General features: G+C 46.3%; 1 protein-coding gene across 1 annotated transcript in view; it reads right to left on the reverse strand.

Annotated features, from left to right (window-relative positions):
• LOC120065392 (plexin-A1-like) overlaps positions 1–9,594 on the reverse strand; it is a 384,951-nt gene extending 375,357 nt beyond the window's left edge. The window contains exon 1 of the mRNA XM_039016370.1: positions 8,413–9,594. Within this exon, the coding sequence (XP_038872298.1) occupies positions 8,413–9,594 (1,182 nt within the window). The remainder of the gene's footprint in view (positions 1–8,412) is intronic.
• Positions 9,595–13,278: the final 3,684 nt, after the last annotated feature.

Genomic DNA, 13,278 nt, shown 5'->3' on the forward strand with positions numbered 1-13,278 from the left:
CAGTATCACATTTTATTATCACATGCTACGTAAACAACAGGTGTAGGATAACAGTGAAATTATTACTTACGCGCCCCTCCCAACAACGTAGAGAGAAAGAATATAGAGAAATAGAAAAGTAAAATCCGTAATAATAAAAATACACAATGAGTAACAATAACATGGCTATATAGACAGGGTACAAGTATCGAGTTGATGTGCAGGGGTACGAAGTAGATATGTACATATAACTAGGAATAAAGGATAAGAAACAGTAGCAGCAGTGTACGTGATGAGACGAAAAAGTGCAAAAAGGGTCAGTGCAGATTAGTTAACTATTTAGCAGTCTGATGGCTTGGGGGTAGAAGCTGTTCAGGGTCCTGTTGGTTCCAGAATTGGTGCAGCGGCACCTCAGAGAGAACAGTCTATGACTTTGGTGGCTGGAGTCTTTGACCTTTTTTAGTGCCTGCCTCTGACACTGATCGCACTTTTAGGACTGTTCCATAGGTTCCATGGCACCAAGCAAGCTAAATCAAGTATTTAAAATGATTTTGAATAGCATTTGAAACAGGTCTGTTTGCAACACAGTCAATTCTGAATCTGATATTGAACCGTTATCCACCTCAACACAGTTCAATAAAATTGTATTTCCCCCACAATTGCCCCAGTGTGGAATATATTAAGTTATATTGAATTGAATAATGCCATGCTACATGATCAGAATCAGCAGAACATGAGTTAGACCTGACCTGTGTTTAAAAGAGATTGAGTGAGCTTTAGCAGATTGTATTAGCGTAAAGTCTTCAGTAGCCTATCTAGGCTTACCGTAATGTACATCAGTTTAGCGGAGGCTTCTAAAACGGCGTCTCAAATGGCATCCTAATCACTATAATGGTCCACTACTTTAGCCAGGGCTATACAGGGAGCCGGGTGCCATTTGGGATGCATTCTGTGTCTTTTGTGTGGGCTCTCAGGAGTGGAGGCTAATCTGCAGCACTATCACACTCCAGAGACTCCCTGTATGGGGAGAGGAGATATACATCCGCTCTCACTTTGAGGAGATCTCAGTTTAATAGTGATGTTATAGTATACACACACAGTCAAAAGAACATGGCGACAAACACATGCTGAAATTTGTCATGAAGAACCATGCAAACACACTTTCGAATGAATGACAAAAATGAGGACCGAGAGAAAGAGAGAAATGGATGAACGGATTGAGTTGTAGTCTTGTATTGTGTTAGTCTATTACAGACTCCATGAGCGCGTGCACATGCACACACACAAAATCACTACCGTGCTAATACTAATGGGTATTCTCCACCATTGTTATTCTCCTCCTATTCACTTACTGAAAGGCATATATGTCAAGATGTCACCTGACGTGGAGCTTCCTCTGGGATGCTACCAACCACCAGCTGGCGTGGCGGGTCAGTGGCAGCAGTAGACTTGTGGATGATGGAACGGCGCTGCAGTGAAGGTGACAGCACAGCGCCAGGGTGACGGACACCAATATTATTTGTGCTGGAGCATGCGTTCAATCATCTCCTCTCCTGCTGCTGCTGTGTAGCTGCTGGGAGACATGGCCAGTACAGGCGTTCTGTAGTTATCTAACCATTATTTTCCTCTCTTCATCTGCTGCAACCACTTCTCTCCCCCTTTTCTCAGCAGATATAGGCAGCAAAGGCTAGTTCCTGCTCTCTTTCTAGGGCTATTGCTCTCTAGCTCACTATATTGTCCCTCCATCTTTATTCCCCCTCACTCTCTCCCTCCATCTCTGTCATTATCCTCCATCCACTTGTTTTCCCAATCTATTTATCTCTCTCCCTCACCCCGTCTCTCTCCCTCGCCCTCCCCCATCTCTCTCACACGCAGTCTCTCTCCCTTGCCCTCTCCCCGTCTCTATCCCTTGCCCTCCCGCCCTCTCCTCGTCTCTCTCCCTCGCCCTCCCCCTGTCTCTCTCCCTCACCCCTCTCCCTCCCCCCTTTACCTCGCCCTCTCCCACTTTCCCTCGCCCTCGCTCCCTCCCTCGCCCGCAGTGGGGAAATGTTTTTTATCGATCGCCTCTCAGAGTGGTGGAAGGTCATGGGATCACTAATAAAGCTCAGACAGATGAGGGCCTGAGGACACTGCCTGGGGTCACCTCCGCTAGCTGTGTGTGAGTAAGATACAGGATAAAATAATTACATAATAAATATTTACAACAACACGTGGGCACACACAGTCCATTTGCAGGGACAACAAAGGGAGCTGACAGTACAGAAGACCATCCATCATAATAGGCTGTGCCCGCCAGCCTGCCAATGGCCTGTCTCCGTCTGCCTCGCCTGCCAGCCGCCCTTCAGGGTCAACTGCTGACCTCATCTTCCCCTCACGGAGCAATGGGCTGAAATCACCTCCAGATCTAAGGTCAGTTTTTGATGGTAGAGGTTAAATTCAAATTCAAATTCAAAAATTCAAGTTAATTCAAGACCTGTGCCTAGAGGATAACATGTATTCACTGAGTCCTCATTGACCTAAGCCTGACCTAGGGTCACCATGGGGTCAAGGGCAAGCCAATCAGCTTAACGTAGAAGCCATTACATCACAGTTCCCACTAGGGCAGGAGAGCTGTGGCAACGATTGTTCTTCAAAAGCAGGAATTCAGAATGAGCTGTGTGACTGATTGGCTGACTACGCAGATTGTGGGGTGTTATTTGGGAGAAAAATCACAGAAAGTGGCTTTGAATAATCAGCTATCCTCCTGAGTTAATGATGTGCATGAGGACAGGATATTTGTACACAGAAAGCCATAGCCCATTTCCAAAATTGTCAAAATAACGCTAATGGGGGAAACAGAGAGAGAAGAAGAGTTGAAAAGAAAGGAGGAATAGGAAATCAACTACAGCTGAGGAGGAGTGAGGGGACAATCTGAGTGCCTCAACTGGGCCATTCACAACTCCCTCTCTTTTTCTCTCTCCCTCTCCTTTCTAGGTTGAGAGAGGACATACTGGCGGACTCAACTAGGCCATTCACAACCTTCTTTCCTTCTTTAGAATGTATAGTGTTTACAGCTGTACTCATTTCAACACCATTATGACCATAAGGTTTACAGCTGTACTCATTTCAACATCATTATGATCATACAGTGGTTCCTCCTTTAAAAGTTGTGTTATACTGCGGCACACCCTGCGTGCTGCTGCACACCCTGCGTGCTGCTGCACACCCTGCGTGCTCTGAAATCCGTGTAGATAGTAGGCTGGACACATAACATTTTTAACAACGTTCTATTCTGATAACAAAATTGTTCATTGCATCCGCCGTGGTGCCCAGTTTCATATGATGACCATATTTCCCAGCTGCTTGCTGTCGTTTTGAAGTAATCGCGAAAAAACAGGCCTTATTTTAGTGCATTTTTCACCCTGCCAACTCCTATTATTGAGCACCGTGGTACCAACTCGCCTTCCGAACGCTCTATTCCCAGCTTATTGTTCAACGTCACAATGCCTGCTTCGCTATTGTTGGCAATGAGACCTGCTCACGTTGTTTTATAGTTAAAAAGTAAACAACAAAAATAATAATTGGAACTCTGTGATCTTTCCATTGTTTTCTGTGGGGGAAATATAGGCCTGTCTGTGTATTTCGCCAAATATCTCGCAATGTGTATATTTAGAATTTTTTTCCAGTCGGACTCCATATTAATCAAGAATCTACTCTTTCTAATTATATAAGCCTGGGCAGCTAGCTCGGGTTGTCATCAAATGCTAGCACCAAAATGCTTTTTTCCCTTGGAACGCTGAGCTCCCCCCATTGTTTTCCTATGGAGAAGCATGCCGGTCTATTTCGCCAAATATCTCACTGTGTATATTTTGTATTTTTCAAGTCGGGTGTAACCAGTGGCAAGCTAGTTAGCGAGGTGCATGCTAATAGCGTTTCAATCGGTGACGTCACTCACAGACCTTGAAGTAGTTGTTCCCCTTGCTCTGCAAGGGCCGCAGCTTTTGTTACCAAACGTTTTAGGATCCATACACAGATTGGCTACATACTGTAGCTAGCATCCATAGGCTAACAGATATTTTATCCTCCACTACACAATAAGCAAGTAAATAGTTAGCTATGTTACTTCAGCTGCACTGCAAGGCAAGCTTACACAATTGTACATTCAATTTGCAGTAAATGCTTTAGCTAGCTAGATTCTTTACATCCACTGTTTCACAAGATGTGCTTCTACACCTGCACTGTTTGGGGTTTTAGGCTGGGTTTCTGCACAGCACTTTGAGATATCAGCTGATGTAAGAAGGGCTATATAAATACATTTGATTTGATTTGATATAAGGTGTACAGCTGTACCCACCGAGAGTGAGTGAGCGAGATGGACTGTGCATTGCATTCATCTCAGCCTGGTGTGTGTGCTCTGTAATGCCACGCACGGTGGATCAGTGGGAGGAAACCCAGCCAAGCCTCTGTCTTCCCTGTGGGGCCTAGCACTGCAGACGGCATCCGATCAACCCTCTCTCAATGAATTAGTGTCTGAGTCTGTGTGTGCGTGCCTCAGCCACTCGTTTGAGTGACATTTCACAAATTCTGGGGACAGGGCTAATGATGTCCCTGTTGGACTAAATCAAATCACTCAGAGGTTCCAGGAAGAAAGCAGGGTGAGTATGGGAACTGGGTTCAGTCCCACCTCCTTTCGCTAATTACCACTGTTCTAAAGATGGCCCCAGGGAGAAGTAGTCGAAGGGGACTGAACCTAAATGCCAGCATCATGGCAGAGAGGTGTTGAGGAAGGCCCAAGGCAAAGCACAATGTCGGAGGTCAGCAGACTAGCTATTAATTGTATAGCATTCCAATGTATAGCCTGTTGTAGTATTACAGTATAACTGTAGTATATTTCAACAGGACACATATGTTGCCAAAAGTTCTAGAGGATACTGGGGCTGGGAATGGCCAGGGAACCTCGCGACACGATATTATCACCATATTTAGATGCCGATACGATATGTATTGAATTGCCAGGGACCTCGTAATATGATATCACCATATTTAGATGCCGATACGATATGTATTGAATTGCCAGGGACCTCATAATACGATATCACCATATTTAGATGCCGATACAATATGTATTGAATTGCCAGGGACCTCATAATACGATATCACCATATTTAGATGCCGATACAATATGTATTGAATTGCCAGGGACCTCATAATACGATATCACCATATTTAGATGCCGATACAATATGTATTGAATTGCCAGGGACCTCATAATACGATATCCCCATATTTAGATGCCGATACGATATGTATTGAATTGCCAGGGACCTCAAGATACGATATTAACACCATACTTAGATGCCGATACGATATGTATTGCGATTCTCACGATTCTATAAGCATTGCAATTCGATAATAGGATGATGTTCCAAACATATTTCTCACTACATGTCTGCTGCAGAGGGACAAGAGAGATCATGAGATGTTTCAATGTTGATCAGTCATGGGGAAAAAAAGTGCTGAAAACATGTTGGCTCACCACTTAAAAAGATAGAGAACAAGCAATTTATATTTTTTTATCGAGTCAGAATCTATATAAAATTGTGATATGTAACTATAGATTTTCTCCCTCATCACTACTAGCTATGTGTTTATATGTGCCTGCATTGCATAGGCTATGCATGTATCCATCGCCAACATCTATCTGAGGCAAAATCATGATAATTGAAGTCTGGCTGTCCCAGAATGGCACCGGAGGGGATGGCTCCTAACCAACTGTGCTATTTTGTAAAGTATTTTTTTTGCGTTGTTAGTAACTTATTTTGTACATAAATGTTGTTGATACCGTCTTTTAGCTTCTGAACATCAGAACAGCGATTCCTAACCCCGAACTGAACAAAGATTTTTTCTTTAATCAGTCCGACGCGAAGGATATACTGCTCCTCAGTGACGAGGCCCAAATCCCCGTCATTTGCATGAAGAAAAGGCAGAGATACAGAGGGAGAAGGTCGGGGTGCCTTGTTAGGATTCGTAGGCGAGTGAGTAAATCGCCATTACCACCGGTTCTATTGGCCAATGTGCAATCACTGGAAAACAAACTCGATGATCTAAGGTCGAGACTATCCTACCAACGGGACATTAAAAACTGTGATGTCTTATGTTTCACCGAGTCGTGGCTGAACAACGACACGTATAGCATAGAGCTGGCTGGGTTTTCTGTGCATCGGCAGGACAGAGCAGCCACGTCTGGTAAGACGAGAGGCAAGGTTGTGTGTCTATTTGTCAATAACAGCTGGTGCATGATGTCTAATATTAAAGAAGTCTCGAGATATTGCATGCCTAATGTAGAGTACCTCATGATAAGCTGTAGACCACATTATCTACCAAGAGAGTTCTCAATTATATTATTCGTAGCCATCTATTTACTGCCACAAACCCATGCAGGCACAAAGACCGCACTCAACAAGTTTTATAAGGCCATAAGCAAATAGGAAAATGCTCATTCAGATGTGGCGCTCCTAGTGGCCGGGGACTTTAAAGCTGGCAAACTTAAATCTGCTTTACCTCATTTCTACCAGCATGTCACATGTGCAACCAGAGGAAAAAAAACTTGACCACCTTTACGCCACACACAGAGACGCATAAAAAGCTCTCCCCTCCAGTTGGCAAATCTGACCATAACTCTATCCTCCTGATTCCTGCTTACAAGCAAAAACTAAAGTAGGAAGTACCAGTTACTCTCTCAATATGGAACAGGACTTTTTGCTAGCACAGAGTTGAATATGTTCCATGACTCATCCAATGGCATTGAGTATCATATCACCTCAGTCACCGGCTTCATCAATAAGTGCATTGATAACGTCATCCCCACAGTGACCGTACGTACATATCCCAACCAGAAGCCATGGATTACAGGCATCAGCCGCACCGAGCTAAAGGCTAGAGCTGCCGCTTTCAAGGAGCAGGACACTAATCATGACGCTTATAAGAAATCCCGCTATGCCTTCAGACAAACCATCAAACAGGCAAAGCATCAATACAGGACTAAGATTGAATCCGACTACACCGGCTCTGATGCTCGTCAGATGTGGCAGGGCTTTCAAACAATTTCGGACTATAAAAGGAAAACCCAGCCGCGAACTGCCCAGTGACACAAGCCTACCAGACGAGCTAAATGCCTTTTATGCTCACTTCAAGGCAAGCAACACTGAAGCATGCATGAGAGCACCAGCTGTTCCGGACCACTGTGTGATCATGCTCTCTGTAGCCGATGTAAGAAATACCTATAAACAGGTCAACAATCACAATGCCGTGGGGCCAAACGGACTACCTACGGGTCCCCAGATCCTCAAAGTTATACAGCTGCAGCATCCTGACCGGTTGCATCACCGCCTTTATGGCAACTGCTCGGCATTTGAGGCGCTACAGACGGTAGTGCGTACGGCCCAATACACCACTGGGGCCAAGCTTCCTACCATCCAGGACCTATATACTAGGCGGTGTCAGAGGAAGGCCCACAAAATTGTCTAAGACTCCAGTCACCCAAGTCATAGACTCTTTTCTCTGCTACGGCACAGCAAGTGGTACGGGAGAGCCAAGCCTGGGTCTAAAAGGCTCCTTAACAGCTTCTACCCCAAAATCTATAAAAGACTGCTGAACAATTCATTAAATGGCCACCTGGACTATTTACATTGACCCCCCTCCTTTGTTTTTACACTGCTGGTACTTGCTGTTTACTATCTATGCATAGTCACTTTACCCCAACCTACATGTACCAACTACCTCGACCTTCTTGTAGCACCGCACATTGACTTGGTACTCCCTGTATATAACCTCGTTATTGTTATCTAATTTTATTGCGTTACTTTCGTTTATTTAGTTAATATTTTCTTAACTATTTCTTGAACTGCATTGTTGGTTAAGGGCTTGTAAATGAGCATTTCATGGTAAGGTCGACACCTGTTGTATTAGGCGCATGTGACAAATTAAATTTGATTCGGCTGAAACTACAGTCTCTTCAAATTTGACAGATGTTCAGTGAGATTACAGTATGCCATGCCCTTGTCTAACCACAAGGGGTGCCATTACAGAGTTTAGGCCTTATGTTCAATACTCTCTGAAAATGCATAATAGAAATTTGTGTGGGACATAGCAGAATTGAATCAGAGAATCAGATAGAGATCAATATTGTTTCTCTTTTCCTACTACCACTAACTTTGCTGATAACTTCTTGAGAGGAAAAATATACTTGAAATGCCTGTGATATGTGGTTGTCCCACCTAGCTATCTTAAGATGAATGCACTAACTGTATGTTGCCCTGGATAAGAGCTTCTGCAAAATTACTGAAATGTAAATGTGTTCAGAGGGCCACAGGACTCACTGAGTTGATGTGATGCAGGCATAGCAGAACTGAATCAGAGAATCAGATTGAGATCAGTAGCGTTAAGAGGACTCACTGAGTTGATGCAGGCCAGTTCTTTGTTGAGCAGCCAGGGTAGTGAGAGCTTCCCCTCTCCCCGGTAGCAGGACTGGATGCGCTCCTTGATCTTCTCCTTGATGCGGCGCAGTGTGAACAGGCACAGGGCTGACTCCTTGGGCGGCTTTGCCCGGTTCTTCTGGCCCTGCGAGAACACTGTGAACAGGATGTCCTCGTCTTCGGAAATTCCTAAGGAGTCAGCCAACTGCTTGCCGGGACGGCTGAGGTAGGCGTCCTGGACGAGACGATACTCCACCCCGTCCTTGGTGCAGCCAATGGGGAACTCCACGTACGAGTAGAACTTTGAGTCGTCCACACAGAGGCGGACGATCTTGGACGTGAAGAACTGTTCGCCAGAGACGTCAGGCGAAGTGAGCTGAGTGTCCAGCTGCATGGTCAGGTAGTAGACAAACTGTTCGCTGCTGAAGCCGTAGATATAGTAGATGTCAAATGCAGGGAATTTGCTGAGAGTGTCCGAAGGGATCTTGAGCTGCGAGGAGACAAACTCGTCCTGATAGACAAAGCTGAACATGTCGGCGTTCTCCTCGTTTGACATCAGCTTGCGGCTGGAGAGCGTGGGGAAGTACTCGGACTTGCCGTCAATGGGTGTGCCGATGAAGAGCTTGCTGGCGGGGCCGTGCTGGGATGTGATGATGACCCCAGACATGGTGCCAGACTCGGTCACGCTGGACAGGTAGTGCTCCTTACGGTGGTGCGGCTCACCCAGTTTGAACAAATCGTCCAGCCTGAGGAACTGACAGATTCCCTGGGAGGTGCTCCCGCAGGCGATGAGCCGGTTCTGGGCGTAGTCGATGAGAAGCAACTTGTTGATGTTGGTGGTCTGGGCAAGGTCGTGGGGGCATGACTGGACGCTGGGCGGGGGATAGCACTTCTCGTTATCCGCCACGGGTCCAGTCATGTGGCTCCGCAGCTTGGTGAGGTTGCTAGAGAGCTTGAAGATCCAGTTGACCGTGCCAACGTAAACCTCACCCGTCTTGTTGTGGATGGCCAGGTGTGTCAGCCCCCAGTCTGGTGGGGAGAAGGATTTGAAGGGCTGGGGCTGACCTCTGGTCAAGGACGGGACGGTCAAGAGGACCAGCACCCCCAGAAGGAGCAGGTTCACCAGGCGAGGGGCAACGAGTGACCTCAATAGGGGCCACATATCTGGGGGTTGCAGGAGACAAGTCTGGGGGAAGGGATGGGGGAGGTGGGTGGGTTCACTCCGGCACCTAGTCTGGATCTGTTTATGTCCTAGCTTATATTCCTCTGGAAGGAGGCTGGATGGGCTGAGGGGAAGAGGGGGAAAGCTCCTATTTATCCGGTGTCTTTCTCTCTGTGTTCTGATGTTTCATCCAGAGCATCATCCACAGAAGCACGGTTGAGAGCCCTGCAAGAAAAAAACACATTATGAGTCGCAATGGAACATTTCCTATTGATTATGCATCAGCCGGAGAGCCTATAAGCATGTACTGCAAAATTTAGACAAAAGTTAATAGGGCATTCACCCACCCCAGGTTAATCAATGATGCAAAGTGATATCCGTGACTACATTATGGAGGAAGATAGCTAGCGAGAGCCACAGGAGGATTACCAAACGCACGATACAATAATGAGTCACACTGCAATGAGTTTAAGACACACAACATCCAGCCATTAATATTTCATAAGTTCAACAGTATCGTGAAGGATCGGAGATGGTCTGCTTAGAAAATTGCCAGAGGGGGCACCCTACAGACGGCAGCAAGCCTAGTGGTTAGACCATTGGGCCAGTCACTGAAAGGTCCCTGGTTAGAATACCGGAGCAGACAAGGTAAAACATCTGTTGATGTTCCCAAGGCAAGGCACTTAACCCTGTAAAACAACACATTTTACTAAAATTATCTGGTGTATGTGACTATAAAACATATTTTTTTTCTATTGAAACCCTGCAATTTGTATCCAGGTCTGCTCCCTCCCAGGCCTCCCAGTGTGTGGGTTGCTGTATGCGGTATCAGGAAACTACCCAGCATCCCCCTCTTCTCCCAATTAGGGCCTTGTTCTGCAAATAGCATCGAGGCATGGTTCGCTTTACTCTGTGGCAGATCTGCAGCTCTCTGATGGCCAAAACATGTTGTTTGCTACCCTGAGGGAGGTGGAGTAAAAACAATGATGATTCAGCACCCTTATGTTGCAATCAGGATGTAGAGTACAATATAAGCTAGAAGAAAATGAATGAATGAGATGGATCTAGAGTTGAGACACGTATACCACATACATCCCAGAGAGATAAATTGCAGTTGTTGTCGTCGTCTGTTGTTGCGGCTACAATAATGCAATAATGCCGTTTTCCACTCCAGCCAAAGTATTGCTCACCCACCAACCCAGTCATCCACTCCAGCCAACCCAGTCCTCCACTCCAGCCAACCCAACCCAGTCCTCCACTCCAGCCAACCCAACCCAGTCATCCACTCCAGCCAACCCAACCCAGTCCTCCACTCCAGCCAACCCAACCCAGTCCTCCACTCCAGCCAACCCAACCCAGTCCTCCACTCCAGCCAACCCAACCCAGTCCTCCACTCCAGCCAACCCAACCCAGTCATCCACTCCAGCCAACCCAACCCAGTCATCCACTCCAGCCAACCCAACCCAGTCATCCACTCCAGCCAACCCAACCCAGTCATCCACTCCAGCCAACCCAACCCAGTCATCCAACCCAGTCCTCCACTCCAGCCAACCCAACCCAGTCCTCCACTCCAGCCAACCCAACTCAGTCATCCACTCCAGCCAACCCAGTCATCCACTCCAGCCAACCCAACCCAGTCCTCCACTCCAGGCAACCCAACCCAGTCCTCCACTCCAGCCAACCCAACTCAGTCATCCACTCCAGCCAACCCAACTCAGTCAACCACTCCAGCCAACCCAACTCAGTCAACCACTCCAGCCAACCACTCCACCCCCCCCCCACCATCATCATATTCTCTAATGCTTCAAAATGAAGAGACGCTCATATGTGACATGTGCCAGCACTCACTCGGCTTCCATACATTCATTTAAATTAATCCTGTTTCATATGTAACCACAATGCCCCAAGAGTTGGATTCCCATGTCACAGAAGATCCACAAGACACAATATAGAGAGAGGAGGAACGGGCAGGGGGATTGATTGACGGGGGAGTGGAAGTAATGGACAAGGACTTTTTTCCCTTTCTTTTGGGTGTCCTCCAGTGACAATGATGGCAGAGAGCTTTGAGCTGGCTCGCCTCAGCGCTGCTTGACAGGCCAATTAAGTTCCGGCGATACCGGGACATTAGTTCTCTTGTAAATGCTGATTATGCCAAATTGTACGCAGGAACTCTCAGAGGCCCGGCTCAATTTCACCTTGACTATGAAAGTGTCGGCGGAGGGGTATTTTATGACTGAACTGAATTGGGAAAGATGAGAAACAGTAGGGAGGGAGGGAGGAACAAAAGCATGAGAGATAGAGAAAATCAAACAGAGGAGAAGGAGGGGAGGGAGAATGAGGAATGTTATTTCTCCTTCCCTTATCTTCGGTTTTCCTCTGGAGAGTGATTGAGGGGTTGGCCTATCTGTCAATCACTCCCCAAGGATGCACGGAGGAACTACGGTCAGTTTACCAATGTGTGTGTGTGTGTGTGTGTGTGTGTGTGTGTGTGTGTGTGTGTGTGTGTGTGTGTGTGTGTGTGTGTGTGTGTGTGTGTGTGTGTGTGTGTGTACACACATTGGAGGAAGATTCAGGGGGAAAATGTGCCTTTTTACAAACCAAAAAGTTTACCATTAAAATGCACAGCAATTGCCACCCCTTTTCCTCCATCTACAGTGAGTGGAGGTCGGTACAAGACGGTATGGAATTGCAAACCATGGCAGCTCTAGTAACAGCAAGGTTCAGGGGGATTTGTGTCATCGAATTTCCACAAATGAAAGCCTGGACAAGATGAATGTGCTGTGGAGAGAGGGAGAAGCAGAGAGAGATGGAACAAAAGAAAAAGGAGAGCATCTGGAGGAGGCGACGACAAGAGAAAGGTGCTGGCAGGCAGCTCCACCTGAATTCAAATAAAGACCTGGCTTTCGGCTTCATGTCGAAAGGGGATACCTAAACTAATAAATGCACAGTGCCAGACCAGCCAGTTAGCAGATATGGCTGTGCATCTATATTATTTAAAAAAAATATTCACATGTGTAAGAGACTCCTCAACATAAGCAGGCGCAATAAAGTGACGAGTTAGCTGATAAAAAAAAACTAATTTCTTGTTCAGCGGTACAATCACGTCGCGCGCATCGAGAGCAGATGTCAATTTGAAGCGTGGCGTGGGCTGGCTAGCTCTTTTTCGTTCCTGTCATTTCCGTGAGCAAAAACGTGAGAGAGAGAACGAGAAAGAGAGAAAGTTGTCTCTAAAGTAATTCCTCTTCATTTTCAGCCGACTTGACGTAACAAAGCGTGAATAGAGCAACACATTTAATCTGCCTGGGTCTCTGGCTGGTTGTCATCTACCCAGAGTAATAAGGGAAATGCTATCACGGCAAACTGTGTCCAATGCATGCTATTGCAAAATACAATGTCAGCTCACTCACAATGGCTAATTCTATAAGATGGAAGGCTGAAATGCATGCCAGGCTAAAGCCCATGACCCTATCAATAGAGTCAGCTTTAGATAGGAGAGGACTGAGCAGGTTGGGAATGGACACATTTCTCCCAAATCCCCGGATCCCTGTGGAATTATTGACAGATGAGGAAATTGTCAATCCCTCCCCAATAAAAAATTTGCCACCATGACCAGGTTATTACAGATTTCCACTCTCGTTTCTCAATTTTTCCTCTCTTCCTTTTACTTCTTCAGAAAAAGTCTGT

Source organism: Salvelinus namaycush, chromosome 20 (genome assembly GCF_016432855.1).
Source record: "Salvelinus namaycush isolate Seneca chromosome 20, SaNama_1.0, whole genome shotgun sequence".
Classification (NCBI taxonomy): Eukaryota; Metazoa; Chordata; class Actinopteri; order Salmoniformes; family Salmonidae; genus Salvelinus; species Salvelinus namaycush.